The 15,547-nt window shown below is 43.6% G+C and overlaps 1 protein-coding gene, 1 long non-coding RNA gene and 1 other non-coding gene across 3 annotated transcripts in view; 2 read left to right on the forward strand and 1 right to left on the reverse strand.

Moving 5' to 3' along the window:
* The first annotated feature begins 4,425 nt into the window (after positions 1 to 4,425).
* LOC128050283 (uncharacterized) overlaps positions 4,426 to 15,547 on the forward strand; it is a 35,141-nt gene continuing 24,019 nt past the window's right edge. The window contains exons 1-3 of the long non-coding RNA XR_008199670.1: positions 4,426 to 4,729; positions 4,829 to 5,064; positions 7,018 to 7,094. This is a non-coding gene — a long non-coding RNA (uncharacterized LOC128050283). The remainder of the gene's footprint in view (positions 4,730 to 4,828; positions 5,065 to 7,017; positions 7,095 to 15,547) is intronic.
* On the forward strand, positions 8,949 to 9,020 carry TRNAC-ACA (transfer RNA cysteine (anticodon ACA)). The gene has a single exon. It is a non-coding gene; the product is annotated as a tRNA-Cys (tRNA).
* The window catches only part of SAR1B (secretion associated Ras related GTPase 1B), a 28,911-nt gene continuing 23,821 nt past the window's right edge, over positions 10,458 to 15,547 (reverse strand). The window contains exon 7 of the mRNA XM_052642463.1: positions 10,458 to 15,104. Coding sequence (XP_052498423.1) covers positions 14,988 to 15,104 — 117 coding nt within the window. The 3' untranslated portion in view covers positions 10,458 to 14,987. The remainder of the gene's footprint in view (positions 15,105 to 15,547) is intronic.

The raw sequence follows: 15,547 nt of genomic DNA on the forward strand, positions 1-15,547 counted from the left end.
TTGAGAGGAAACTCTGGTTGATGTTGTTCAGTTGCTAAGTCGTGTTCGACTCTGCGACCCCATGGGATGGATTTGCATGCCAGGCTCCTCTGTCCTTCCCTATCTCCTGGGGTTTGCTCAGATTTATGTCCACTGAGTTGGTGATGCTATCTAACCATTTCATCCTCTGCTGCCCCTTTGTTTTGCCTTCAGTCTTTCCCAGCATCAGTGTCTTTTCTAAGGAATCGGCTCTTCACATCAGATGGCCAAAGTTTTGAAGCTTCAGCTTTAGTATCTGTCCTTCCAATGAATATTCAGGGTTGATTTCATTTAGGATTGACTGGTTTGATCTTCCATGCAGTCCAGAGGACTTCCAAGCGTCTTCTCAAGCACCACAATTCTAAAGCATCTATTCTTCAATGTTCAGCTGCCTTTATAGTCCAACTCTCACATCCATACATGACTACTGAAAAAAACATAGCTTTGGCAATATGGACCTTTGTCACATAGTGATATCTCTGCTTTTTAATATACTGCCTAGGTTTATCATAGCTTTTGTTCCAAGGATCAAGCATCTTTTAATTTCACGGCTACAATCATCATCCGCGGTGATTTTGGAGCCTAAGAAATAGAATCTCACTGCTTCCAGTCTGGTATTTGTCCCTAGATCAGGAAAGGTTTTAATCCAGGCTTGTTTTTCACTTGTTATTTCCTGAGTACTTGCTTTGGACCAGACTCTAAAGTATGCAGAATAAAGCCAACGTCTCTGCCGTCGGGGAGCTCACAGTCCAGCAGAGAGGCAATGAGGGAACTGGGAGGTACTGTGGAGGCCTGTATGGATGAGGTGGGGAGGGCACAGGAAGCAACATCATTCATGCATTCATTCATTCACAATTGTCTACTGAGCATGCATCTCATTCTGCCAGTATGCTGGGTTGTATGCTGTGAGTGGCACCAGGACCCTGCCCTCCTAGAGCTTCCAGGTAACATAGGCTCGAAGGATAACTAGTTGCTTGCCCAAGGGGAGCTGGCTGGGAGGAAAGGACAACAAGCACTCTGGACAGAGGGGTCCACAAGAACAAAGTTGGATTCAGCTATGCGTGGAAGGGTCTTGAGCCTCCTCTGAGAGTCCAAGGGGAGGAGCGTGGAAAGGAGCTTGAACTGAGACTCAAGGAATATAGCTTCTGGGGCTACTGACTTGGTTGTGAACCACAGAGAAGTGCCCCATTTCCTCACTGATGGAGTAGACAGTGAGTCCCCAAGGGCACCTCCAGATCCAAAGTTCTGTGATTCCACAATGCAGAAGGTAGTGGAAATAAACCTGGCGTACTTTGAACAACTGTGGAGGAAGGTGTTCCTCACTGAGGGGCCCCATGCCTGGGGATCAGGGAACCTTGTCTGACTGAGACGTATGTGTTCTCTCAGGGTGCTCAGCTGAGAGTGAGAAGGGCTCACTTAGCATCAACTGCAGGCGGCATGAGGTGCTGGTAGATCAGTCCCCAGGCTGAGGGGGCTCCTGTGTGGCCAGCTCCCCTGCCTGTGATTTGGGGCTGTTGGTTCTATGGGCCAGCTGCCCTGGGCTCGACACCCTAGATTTTCCCTCCTCCCAGAGCCAGGCCCACTACCCAGTGCTCCAGAAGAGTGATGCAGGGGGCCTGCTGCCAGGCCTGCAGCTGCAGAGCTGACCCAGCTGATAACCGTGGGGCAGGAAAGGGCAAAACACCGGTGGGCCCGAAGCAGCAATGTGCAATAGAAATGAAGCATGAGGCACAGAGGTAATTCTAGTAGCCACATTTTTAACAAGTAAAAAGGAACAGGTAAAATGAATTTTAATATATTTTAGTTAATCCATTATATCCAAAATATGATCACTTGAACCTGTAATCAATATAAAATAATCGCTAATGAGCCAATGTACAAGAATCCAACGGGAGGCCAGGAGTGTCTACTCCCCTGCCACTTCGTTCCTGCACGTATTGATTTAGCATTCACGGCGCATCAGTTGCTGGGCCCTGAGGACACTGGGATGACCAAATGCCCTATGCAGAGATCAGGCCAGTGGGGGAGACAGACTTTAATCCCACAGTCCCAAAGCCAGGTGCAGTTACACACAGACTGTGTGGCAGAGGGGAGGGACTCTTCCTCTGCCCGCCCTGAACTTCCCTTGTTCTGATGAAACTCCTGCAAGGAAGGTAGGATCTGGGGCGCCATCTGCTGCCCAGCCTTGACGCCTGACTATACGTGTTTTTGTTTTTTCTTTTTCTCCACAATTTAAAAAAAGAATCCTATATGAGGGCGGGGGGGGGGGGGGGGGGGGGGGGGGGGGGGCGGAACCTGCTACATTTAATAATGTGCAACTGCTTTGTTGTAACAACAAACGCGATGTTAAGGAAGTGAAGGTGAAGATGAAGTCGCTCAGTCGTGTCCGACTCTTTGCGACACCATGGACCGTAGCCCACTGGGCTCCTCAGTCCATGGAATTTTCCAGGCAAGGGTACTGGAGTGGGTTGCCATTTCCTTCTCCAGAGGATCTTCCCAACCCAGGGATCGAACCCGGGTCTCCCGCACTGCAGGCAGACGCTTTACCATCTGAGCCACCAGGGAAGCCCATGTTAAGGCAAAAGAAACCATTCTAAAACATTAAAAAAGTGGATTCCCTGGTGGTCTAGTGATTAGGACTTGGCGCTTTCGCTGTTGGGGTTGCATTCCCTGGTTACAGAACTAAGATCTCACAAGCCGAACAGCATGGCAAAAATTCCTTTCCTAGAATATCCATGACTCCCCTGGGTCCCCCAACTCAAACTCAAGGAGGCTTCTTTTTATTATTGTTAACCCCATCCCCATAGTGATTTTTGTACAACGCCTTAGGAAAGTATGTCTAACTCAGGATCAGGAAACCGAGGTTCTAGTCTTCTGTCGTTGACTTCATGTACCTCAGTTTTTCCATCTGTCAAATAGAAGACGTTGGGGATACCAATTTCTTTAGGTTCTGGTGGGAAAGCCCATGGTCGGAGGATGTGGTCAGTGAGGGTGAGGTGAGAGCCTGACAGGGCCCTCCCTTTTACCTTAAGGCCAACTGGGTAGGTGGGACTGACTGGGGCTACCGAGAGCCTCCAGGCTGGACTTGGGCAGAGCCAGAGCAGGAAGCAGCTTAGGGTCATCACATTGTCAGAATGCCACGGTGGCCACAGATTCGTCACCAGGAGAGGGGTCATTAGGAGCAAAGCAGTAGCCATGGGTGTGAACATGGAAGTGAAGCACCAGATCCAGCCCGGATGGTGACAGGGCAAAGTGCTGAGCAGGACCTGTGGGCAATGGAAGGAAGGTACATTATCTGTCCTGCGGGCTTGGAAGTGGGGCCCACGCCTCTCTGGGAGGGCTGGGGATGTGGGGCAGGCTTTGTGATTTGGGTAACAGCAGTTGAGGGTGGCTTGCCCAGGTCTAGGGGTTTGTGTTCAGTGGGCAATCCGCCTTATTCCACCCCCATCTTTGGTTACCGTTAGCTATTCGTGGCCATTCAAGTCCAGAAAATTCCTCCAGGAATGCACCACACATGAGGAGGTGACTAGAAATGGATTCGTGTGGGCCTTGGGGTAAAGGAGAATTAAGGACTGTGTTTGGCCCTTTCTGGGCCTCAGTTTCCTTATCTGTTAAGTGAGGATGAGAGTTCCTGCTGCGCGCCCCCCACGCATGGTGGCTGAGAGTGGATCAAAGCGGGCCTAGGTGTGCGGTGATTAGAATGAGGAACCACTGTGAGAGGAGGGGGACGGAGGTTAAGGCAGAGGGCGCCCTGACGCCGGCAGGCTGACTAGAGAGGCCAGGCGCCCAGAGGGATTTGTTCGCTTTAGCTCCGTTGTTCTCACGGGCCGCCCCATTCCCAACCAGGGAACCTGTGTTCTGGGGGCAGGGCAGGGGAAGGTCACGTGATGGCTGGGTAGCCGGGCCGGCCGAGGGCGGGTTGGAAGCACCTGGCGGTCATCCGGGACACCGCTCACGTGACATCTGAGCCAATCAGCTGCCTGTGCCTGAAACACACCCACCTTCCCAGCATTCTGGGTTCCTCCGCGGCCATTCTAAAACGGTATAACCCAGGAGGCGGCAGGTGGCTGAAGTCTCCTGCTCCCCACCGCCTCACCCAACCCCGTGTTGCAGAGAAGGAACGTTGCCTTGCTAGGGACTGAATGTTGGGATTAACCTGAAACTCAGAAGAGCAGCAGGGTTTGTAGGAAAAGCCGAAAAGGAAGAGTGACTCAGCAAAATAAACCGTCACCTGTGGATATTCTGAACTGCTATTTTGGGATCCTGGGTGACTGCCTGGCTATGGTGACAGGTGCTTGGTATACAAAACCTTGTTTCCCACATGCCCGCCGTAATTATTTATGTTCCTCAGCTTACGGAAGGAGCTGCCGTGGGCGGTCCCCGATAGCTGCGTCGTCCACTGTTAGACTCCTAAATGAATTTTTGGCAAAGGGAAGAGTGTGCCCTGAAGGGCCATCAAGAACCAGAGGGGATGCTCAAGTCTTAGGGACCCCTCTGCCCTCCAGGAGCACTTCCCTTCTGGTCAGGAAGGGGTACGGGACCAGTACCGACCAGCGTTATCAATTCTGGTTCCTGCCCAGGCCTCAGCCAAGGAGCCTCATCTGGGTGATACCTCAGGGTTTAGGTGGTTTTGGGGGCATGAAAGCTCGTCTTGCCCACCACCTTCTCTAGGACAGCCTCTGAATTCTAGTGACTGAGAACCTGTCATTTTGTAAGCAACCAATTGCTAAGCCATCCATATTAAGTTTAAAACGTCTTACTTAAATTCAACTGTAACTGTTGCCTTGAAACGTGATGTTTCTATTCACAGGCTGTTCTGAGCCCTGGAGCCACAGAGATCAAGTACGGTCCAGTCAGTGTTCACTGGACAGTCCTTGGGCTGTGTGAGGAGTTAGGATGCCTTGCCCACTTGACTTTTCAACTTCAGGACTTTACTAGGGGATTTGAAGGCACGGTATTCTCCTCAGCTACTTCTGTTAATGCCTCTCCTGCTTGATGGATGGAACCATCAGATCCCCACACTGTGCAGGCAAAGCCAGCCCCCAGGTAAGAGGTTCGTGGAGAAGGGGGATCAGAGAGGGACAGTTGGAGTCTCAGCTCCTGGCTCCCAGCAGTACCCTCAGAGAGTCCCAACCCTCCACCCCCTTAGCCTGATGTCTTTTATTGAATAGGTTGGCAATACTGGCTGTGTCAACAGTTCCAGCTTTTTTTTTTTTTTTAACTTTTAATTTTATATTGAATTATAGCCAGTTAACAGTGTTGTGATAGTTTCAGGTGGACAGCAAAGGGACTCAGCCATAGGTATGCATGTATCCATTCTCCCCCAAACCCCTCGCATCCAGGCTGCCATATAACATTCAGCAGAGTTCCCTGGGCAACATCCACCCTGGGTAATTTTTAATTTGACCCCAAACCTGTGTCTTCCTTGTTGTCACTAGCACACATTCTGCTGTGCATGCTCAGTGTGGCATTTTGGGGACACACGTCTGTACAGTTGTTCCCAACTTCAAATAGCCTATTGCTGATCTCATGGCCCCATGAGCAGGCTCTCCTGGTGGATTGCTGGCTCCTGCCTTGGGTTGAAAAATGTGATCATATATCATAAACCGTTGGATTTGGAATCAGTGTTAGAAGTAGCCTACTTTGACAGGTGAAAAACGGGCTGAAAGATGGGAAAGGGCAGCCCTGCTCTCCTGCCTTCTCAGTTTAGGCCTCACGTTCTTGTCTTTTCCTCCACTGACATCTGTTTAATACGCTGCCTACACAGCACCTCTTCAGGCTCTGAGCTCTACCAGCCCGAAATCACAGCATGCCGTTTTCTGCTGTGCCTTTGTCTTTGCTGTTCTGTCTGCTTACACTCGCCTTGCTCACCCCTTGTTTACTAAACAGTATATATGCCTTCAAGATTCAGCTCTGATGCCCCGTTTTTAGAAACCTCGGTGTTTGAGGGCCTTTCCCTTTTGCCTTCCGTGGTCCCTTGGGCAAATGGCTGCCCATTTTTCATCGTTCCATATAAGTCCCCAGCAAGGAGGTGTGGAAATGCCAGCTGACTGACTGACTGGCTCGTGGACGGGCAGACAGAAAGTGTGGCCACCTGTCCCAACCTGAACCCAACACCTGCACAGTACTTGCAAAAGACCTGGTGATAACTAATAGTTTTCCACACATAAGGCTTTATGTGTAAAAGAGAGAAAATGAATCCAGTGAGTAGGTGATTAGGTAAAACCCTCCCTCGTATTTTGCCCAGCCCAGCCTTGCACATGGAGCAGTGAGCAAGGCCGCCAACATGTCAAGTAATCAGAAACTGCTTCTCCAAACAGGAAGGCAGAGTGAGGCTTCAAAATCCAAAAGGGGTCCCCCTGCCATCAGACTGCCAGAGGATTGTGGATTCTGAACCTGGTCCCAAATAGAAGCTGATGTGGAGAAAATTTCAGACTGGTCTCAAAATAGCTTTCTCCCCCGCCATCTACTACCCTGAAGTCAGAAAAGAAAGTAGCGTTGCATGGTTTCCTTCAGGAACTGTCAGACTTGTTTCCCCTTGCAGTGGACCCCCTAGTTGCACATCAGCTCTGGGGCCCAGAACAGGGCTGGAACTCGCCTATTCTGTGTTTTACTCAAAGAAAGTCTCTTGCCCATTTGGGTCTCGAAAGAGAAGTCCATAGAATGGAGGGAAGTCAATGTGCTTTTCTCCAGACTGCAATCAATCTGGTGTGGCTTCCCAGTCACGAGGTGGGTCTAGAGACCTCAAGACAAACCCAAGGACTAGGAGAGAACCCTAAATGATGCTGTAATGGTAATGTTTATAATCTCTCTAGTTTCTTGGATTTTCCTAATCCCAGATGAAATAAGACTACAACTCCACCGATGAGGTTCACATTCAATTCCTTTTAGCTCAAGAAAGGAGTAAACAAATATCTTCATTTTGACCCCCAAGTGTTCTCTCTCTCTTCACCTGTACCTCACCTCCAATTATTTCTTCCCCTTGTTTACTTTTAACAGCCATGAAACACGACACCTCTGAAGATTTTGACTGGAGGACTGTTACCCATTAACCCAGGTCCTTTCAATATGATCGGGTAAGAAAGCTCTTCAGTTTCTTTTTGCAACATTACCAGCTTGTTTGTAGTGACACGGTGCCATCACTGAACTCAGTGACTTTAATAAGCATGTTAAATGGTTCACCGTGCTGCCTCCAATCGAAATCCACATTCCAAAGCGAGGCTTCCTTTGTTTACCACATAACAGCCAGAAAATTATTGAGTTTTGGTGTCTAATTTTAAATAAATCAAGTTAAGAGGCTTTGTAAACACAGGCTTTGACCTTTGTCAACTAACTTAATACCCAGCCAAATCCTTTATAAGGGCCTGTTTTTGGGACCTTTGTTTTTAATCATCAGGTTTCTAAGTTGTTCTCACCTTTCAATTAGGAGGATGGTGGCCACCACCCAAAGGGCTTCTTTTATCGTTTCCTAGTTCTCCTGTTCCCCACAAGGTGCTTTTCACACTCTTTTGAGGGCTGTGATGTTGGCATTGCTGTACCTTTAGTACAGATATCAGATAGTTTGTGCTGTGTGCTTTGCTAAGTCGCGTCGGTCATGTCCAACTCTGTGAGCCTCTATGGACTGTAGCTCCCCCAGACTGCTCTGTTCATGGGACTCTCCAGGCAAGAATACTGGAGTGGGTTGCCATGCCCTTCTCCAGGGGATCCTCCCGACCCAGGGATCGAACCCGTGTCCCTTACATCTCCTGTATTGGCAGGTGGGTTCTTTACCACTCACACCACCTGGGAAGCCCATCAGATAATCTGGTGGGATATTATGTAACTAAATTCAAGAAAATGAGGTAAATAAACTGGATTTTTTCCCATTTTAAAAGCTTGTTTTTAATTGAAGGATAATTGCTTTTACAGTATTGTGTTGGTTTCTGCCATACATCAGCATGAATCAGCCATAGGTATACATATGTCCCTTCCCTCTTAAACCTCCCTCCCGCCTCCCCGCCTCATCCGACCCCTCTAGGCTGTCACAGAGCACCAGTTTGCACTCCCTGTATCATATAGCAAATTCCCACTGACTGTCTTGCTTATGGTGATGTGTGTTTCCAAGTTCCCGTCGCACGTTGCAGTTTGTCCCCTCTCTTCCTCCCACTGGGTCCACGAGTCTGTTCTGTGTCTCCATCTCCATTGCTGCTCTGCAGTAGGCTTCAGTACCGTCTATTCCATGTGTGTGCGTTAATATACAATATTTGTTTTTCTGACTTATTTCATTCTGTATAATAGGCTCTTGGTTCACTACCTCATTAGAACTGACTTGAATGTTTTCTTTTTTATGACTGAGTTGAGTATATTCCATTGTATATATGTACCACAACTTCTTTATCCATTCATCTGTTGATGGACATCTGTTAATAGGTTGCTTCCACATTCTAGCTCTTGTAAGTAGTGCTGCAATGAACATTGGGGTACATGTTTCAGTTATGGTTTTGTCAGGGTATGTGCTCAGTAGTGGGATTGTTGGGTCATATAGTGGTTTTATTCTTGGTTTTTTAAGGAATCTCCATACTGTTCTCCATAGTGGCTGTGTCAGTTTACATTCCCACCAACAGTACAAGAGAGTTCCCTTTTCTCCATACGCTCTCCACCATTTATTGTTTGTAGACTTTTTGATGATGGTCATTTTGATAAATGTGAGGTGACACCTCATTGTAGTTTTGATCTGCATTTTTTTAAATAATGAGTGATGTTGAGTATCTTTTCATGTTTATTAGCCATCTGTATGTCTTATTTGGAGAAATGTCTGAATAAACTGGATTTTATTTTCTTAGCATTTATGCCTTCAGTACATTCACTGTCTACTTTGTTAGTTTCAGTTCAACAAATAGTTTTGAGTGCATGCTAAATCTCTATTTGATGGACTCAATGGTAATTGGACTTCCCTGGTGGCTCAGATGGTAAGGCGTCTGCCTACAATGCAGGAGACCCAGGTTCAATCCCTGGGTTGGGAAGATCTCTTGGAGAAGGAAATGGCAACCCACTCCAGTATTCTTGCCTGGAAAATCCCATGGATGGAGGATCCTGGTAGGCTATACAGTCCATGGGGGTTGCAAAGAGTTGGACACGACTGAGCGACTTCACTTCACTTCAACAGTAATAGAATCATGACTGGCTATGTTAAAAGAGTTAGCACAAAGCCTTATGTTATCCTGCACATTGTTAGTGGAAAGGTTAAAGGAATGGCTATATAAAATTTTATTTGTTAATATTTATTTATTTGGCTGCATCAGGTCTTAGTTGCGACCTGCAGGATCTTTTGTTGCTGCGCGTGGACTGTCTAGCTCTGGTGTGTGGGCTCAGTAGTTGAGGGGCTTGGGCTTAGTTGCTCCGCCACATGTGGGAATCTCAGTTCTCCAGTTGGGGTCAAACCTGCATCCTCTGTGTTGCAAGGTATATTCTTAACCCCTGGACCACCACGGAAGTCCTTAGAAAGGTCTTATAGTTGGATTTAAGTCTCAAAAGTAGCTTGATAATCCTTACCAGAATGATATTTTTTCATTTGCATCACCTGAGTTGAAAAAATTTTGCTACCTGGGCTTTCAGTGATTCTGAATTGTAGCCAAAGTTGAAAACCACCAGCTACAGGTTACAGTGATGTGCGTGCATGCTCAGTTGCTAATTTGTATGTGACTCTTTGCCACCTCATGGACTGTAGCCAACCAGGCTCCTCTGTCCATGGGATTTCCCAGGGGAGAATACTGGAGTGGGTTGCGGTTTCCTGTTCCACGGGATCTTCCTGACCCAGGGACTGAACCTGTGTCTCCTCATTGGCTGGCAGGTTCTTAACCACCGAGCCACCAGGGAAGCCCGACATTGATGCAGGATTTCCTAGTAAATGAATTCTCAGGAAAAAAAAAAATTTTTTTCTTCACTGATTAGCCAATGATCATTTAGTGTTGTTAGTATTTAGTGGTATATTACTGTTTCTCCTAAATGAAAATCGACACATTCTGGCATCAGAAAAACCCGAGAAACTTGTTGAAGAGTTGTATGCTTGCCTTCCACTCCACCCCAGATTTGCTGAGTTGTATGCCTGCCTTCCACTCCACCCCAGATTTGCTGAATCAGTTTTTGTGGGATTTTTTTTTCTGTAGTGTTTTTTTTTTTTTAAAGTTTCCTCCACCCCTAGGAGATTCTGATGCATACTAGAGCTTGAAAACCTTGATGTAGATAAAACCAACCAACTGCTTATTTTTCACATTTCAACTGAGTCAGCATTGTGTAAGTCCTACTACAGTGTGCTTATAAGCTTTTTCTAGTCTAAGCAAATTATGCTTTAGTTCACGTTCTATAACCTTAGTAATTTCAAAGTTCAAGAAATTTCTAATAAGCACAATAAAAACTACTAGATGATAAAAACAGGACCTGACACCAGAGTGTTTCAAAGACCAGGTAATTATTTTATTTTTCTATTTCTGACACTCAAAGCATAGGGGGTAAAAAGATAATAGAACATAATCAAAATAACACACAAACACAATTCAAGAACATTTAACCATCTATTATAGCTGTTCTTTGTAAAATACATAAAGGTAAACAGAAACATCTTTATATAAATTAATGCTTAACAATCTGTATACACTAAAACAATTGTTAAAATTCACACTAAGATACTAGTGCAAGCAGTGGTGTACAAAAGTGCAAACAAGGTTAGTGATGAAAAACTTATCACCGACTTACCACTTCAACATACTCTGCATCCAGCCAAATACTAAAGGCCTCACCACAGAAAACACTTTGATCACTTTGAAAGTTACCTGACTACATTCACCCTGAGTGCTCTTGCCTCAGTATGGCAATAGATTATGAGTTCAGGTTAGGAGCAGCACCAGGGAATCCAGAAACCCAGGGGAAGTTGGCCATTCTGACGTGAATCTTTTCCAAAAATAATAATTCTCCATGAAATCACCCAAAAGCCTTTCCCATTTCTGTCTTAAAATCCATTTGGAGTGGGGGTACTCCTGAAACAAAGCTTACTTTGAATAAATTTGCTTCCTCTACTGTGATTAATTTGGATTCTGTTTAAAGGTGTGGTCAAAGCCCAGAATAATCAGAGGTATTAAATATATTATCTATTTAATGTTTTAAATTGTGAAGACAAAAATTAGTTGATTCAAACTGCATCGTCAATAGATGGTCAGTAGTTGGTCAAATCAAGAGAGGGCAATTCCGTTTATACTCAGGGATTTCCAGGTATGAGCTGGAGTATGTGAGGGGGAATGGCTATAGGGTTCAAGAGTAGAAACATGGTTTTAACAGAATCCCAATCACTTTACACAGAGGCACAGCCCCATAGTTTTAAGAATTTGTTCTTTTTTTCTTTTCTGGTTAAAAAGCACTAATGTGCATTTCAAAAGGACAATGATTGGAAAGACCAGAAACATTAATATTGGGCTCTGAGAATTTAGTCCTTAATTTAAAATACGTTGTCTGAACTCTTACTATTTATAACAAAAACATTAATGGTTTATAGAAAACCTCTAGTTATTAATTTTATTCAGAAATATATATTTGCTAATCTCAATTTTTCATGTTGTGTGGAGATTTTTTTGAAACTTCACCAACTTTTACATATATTTAAAATGATTCAAACAATGTACTCTAAATCAACACATGATATTCTGAGAGACTTTCTTTTATATTAGCTTTGTCAGTGTACTCTGATCAAAATTTATTTGGCAATAGAAGCCTTGCAAACTTCAGTCATGTAAGTGACTAACAAGACTGAAACGCCACATTGAGTCACATACTAAATACAGGTTCAGAAAATGTAAACCTGTCTGCTGAAGCTCAAATCATCAACTAGAGGTATTCTGTTTTTAATGATGGAACTTGTGAAAATGCTGGATTTTGAATGTGGTTAATCAAATCATTTTGCAGAAGAAACACTTTTATCACAGTTATTACTCTATTTCAGTGATTTACAAGTAGTTTATGGGCTGGAAAGCACTACATGTAGTGTGAGCCAGTTGAAAACTAAAGAAGAGAAACAACATTCTGTGTTTATGCTGTAAACCACAGTAAAGTTGTATATGTACACAGGCACACTAAACCAAAATTTAGATCTATGCAGGCAATATCTGAATTCATACTTCTTTGGCACTCAAGGATTCTGGGTTAACCAAGTCAATAGTGAAGAATATTTTTCATATTCTTCAGGGAATATCTGTGCCCAATTTTTAAAAATGCTATTATAATCTCCAATCTAAAAATTCATCAAGGTAAACTGGAATCCATCAATTTAACCAGTTACAGAAAAGTATAATTAATAGCAGTCATTGAAACAGGTGCGAGGTTAAGAATCTTTTTAAAAATACATAAGCCAGCTGAGGCTATCTGTTTTTAGTTTTGGACTTAAGATTTTAAAACATCTTTTGAACACTTCCTGATGTACATGGAATCCAGTCTTAACTTGGATATAATAGTGTTAATTACATTTTCACACTTTGTAGAGGGAAGAACAAAATTAACTACATTTACCCCCCAAATACTCCACAAATGTACACAGTTGCACAGGCACATACAGAGTATATGTTTTTCCCACGTGCCTTTGCCATTTCTTGGCATTCTCTTAAATTGCTTCTCCTGATGGAAGCAGTGACTCTGTACACTGTCTGAGGAGCTCTCAGAGCTGGATGATAAGCCCAATGGCTGGCGAACTCTGAGGCCCATCTCCCTGGAGATGGCAGGAAAGTGCAGCTTCATTTCCAGAGGTTCAGACTCTGGAAGACTCTTACATCATTGGGAAAATATCCACAGTTTAGCTGTGGTCCACAAAGTGACTCTGTTCCTTTGATCCCAGTGACCGACCTGGAATGAGAGTTCTGGAACAAAAGAGTTTGTGCCAGAAAGCAAATCCCTCTAGAGAAACCAGTAAGCTTTTTCTTTTAAACGATTTTGTAACACAGATAATTAACTTCTCAATCATCACAATCGATACTAGGAAATACTTGGAGAAAAGCATGTCCCTGTAAATACTGAAAACAGATACCATCAACAAGAGGCAATTACTTTGAATAAGGCTTAATTCTGTTCAGTCAAGATGTTAGAAATGAGAACTTTAAACATATCTGGCAGAATAACCAAGAGGCTGAATGTCATTTCCTACTTTTCCCTGGTGTTACTGATGTTTTTAGGCAGGGAGAAAGCTTTTTTATTTTCCTTTAGAAGGAAGCTGGAAAATGAAACAGAACAGCAAGATTCCTAAAACCAAATGTCATAATGAAATGACCTTGTTGGTTTAGCTAACTAGTAATTCCTTCCAGGCATATCTTTCAGTCCTTATTTGCTTCATATACAATATTATATTATTGATGACAGAAAGGACTATAGTTACCTCTGATCTGGACAAGAGCTAGAGGAAATAGTAATTCTAATATTAAAATTACTCTTGATGGAACTGGAGCAATCTATTCTCAATAGAGTTGGTTGAATATGCTATAAAACCTCGGTTTATGACTAAGAGAGGAAATCTTAAGCTTGAGAGTCTTTAAAAATAAATATTTGGCACTTGTCTTTCAGCTAATTATGGGAATCTCAGACATATGGGAAAAAAGAATTCAATTTCTTAGAAAATTAAAATGCTTTAAAAAGCTAACCAAAATCTGATTAGAAAATCTTATCAGTGAGGCTTGTAGACGCTATCATGTGGCAAGCATGGTTCAAAAAACAAAAGCCTTTGTGTTGTAAAGTTAAGAGCTGGTTGAGAATAACTAAGAAAAAAGAAAATTAAATACATGGATTCATTTTCTTTCCACCAAGAAATAAAATATGCCCAAAATGCAAAAGAGCCATAGGACAGGAAAAAAGTCTTCAAATATCTCAGTGACAGCTGAAGCAGAACACGCTTTCTTTATCCTCAGATGCAGGATCCACCATGCAACTGCACAACACCCTACGTGTCACTTGCCCTGCTGAGTCCCATTAAGTACCATTAAGTAAGACTGGGGAGTACCTCTAGGTGTGGGGAGACTGGTGCTTGTCATTGTTTTTGGTGAAAAGGCAGATTACCAAACTGGGTGCCATTAAGATTGGAGCACGTCAGAATTAGACAACTGGGATTGGCTCATCAAACCAAAAATTAACCTTGGGTTGTACCAGAACATGTGCTTTCTCTTCAGAAGGCCGATCCCACAGGGAGTAGGACGTGGACCCCATCAGCCCTGGTCATGGTAGTGTTACAGATGAAAATATACATGATTCAGAGATAAATGTGGTATAAGGTGCAACCAAACACAATTTGTCTCTAGATAAATGCAAAAGCCTGTAGGGACTTAAACATTATCCTAAATATTCTAAAGCAATCTCCTTTCCCCACAACATATTAAATATGCAAAAGTTCAGAGCATACTAGCCAGATAAGACACATTAAAATGAAACATTTGCCCAACAAAGATGCCAAACACTAGGGTTTGTTTTATTGCATGATGTTTGCATGAGAAAAAAACAATTGAAACTGTAAGGCATCATGCAGTCATAAAAGCGTATTATTAACTGCTTACTAAAGATAGGTGGACGTATAATCTAAAATTTAAAAACTAGTTCCAAAAAGTACATAAAAAATTTAACATGATGAGCTTTTAAATATGGTTGATAGTTGTAGTTTCATGTTATTAAAAAGTGCTTCAAATGTTGCCTGGAAAGTTGCTGTTCAAAAATGGTGCTGGGGGTAATGTCACATTATAAACTGTAAAAACTAAGTATTTTTATGGAATTAGAAAGCTAATATGTGATATTCAAACTTATTTGAATCAGTTTTCAATTCTCACTCAAATTAAGTTGATAAAATATTAATAATCTAAAAAACATCTGTTTTCTAACCAACAATAAAAGTCTATTGAATTCAAGTTATGCATGTTGAGTGATCAAATCTCTCAGTAGGCCTGAATGGTGAGACCTGGAACTTATGTGGGCTGGTGTTAATCAATGTACTGTGCCATCCAGCGGAAGCCTTCTCCGTAGCCTTGTCTTTTGAGCACACTGCACATGAAAACTTCTAAGGGCCGGGCATTCAGTTCTTTCAGAGATACATTGCCCTAGGAGAGAAGATGGGCATTATGTTGGGTGACCTCTTAATGAAATAAAAGCCCTACTCCCTAGGAGAGCTGCAGTTCGTACATCTTAGAACAAAGGGTGACTGTGATAAAGCCATGGCTGTTTGTCACCCAAGTCCCTTCCCCTAAACACATAGGGCACCTCCTCTCACTCTGCTGTAGGACAGATGTCCATTCGGTGGGACAGAAGTGAGCCTGTGAGGTGCACAAGAATGAAAATAATCTGTGACTTCAAAATTACCTGGGACAACTGGCTTCGCTAATATTAAAAACAAACATTCTGTGAGTAGATTTATGACCTAACAAGGCCATTCTTAAAATTAATGTGGAGTTGACTTAATAAAAAGAAGACACAGAAAACAGACTAAAGTCCACCTTATTTAACATAACAGTCTCCTTCCACAGGCTACCATATTGCTCTACTC

The sequence above is a fragment of the Budorcas taxicolor genome, chromosome 7, assembly GCF_023091745.1.
Source record: "Budorcas taxicolor isolate Tak-1 chromosome 7, Takin1.1, whole genome shotgun sequence".
Lineage (NCBI taxonomy): Eukaryota > Metazoa > Chordata > Mammalia > Artiodactyla > Bovidae > Budorcas > Budorcas taxicolor.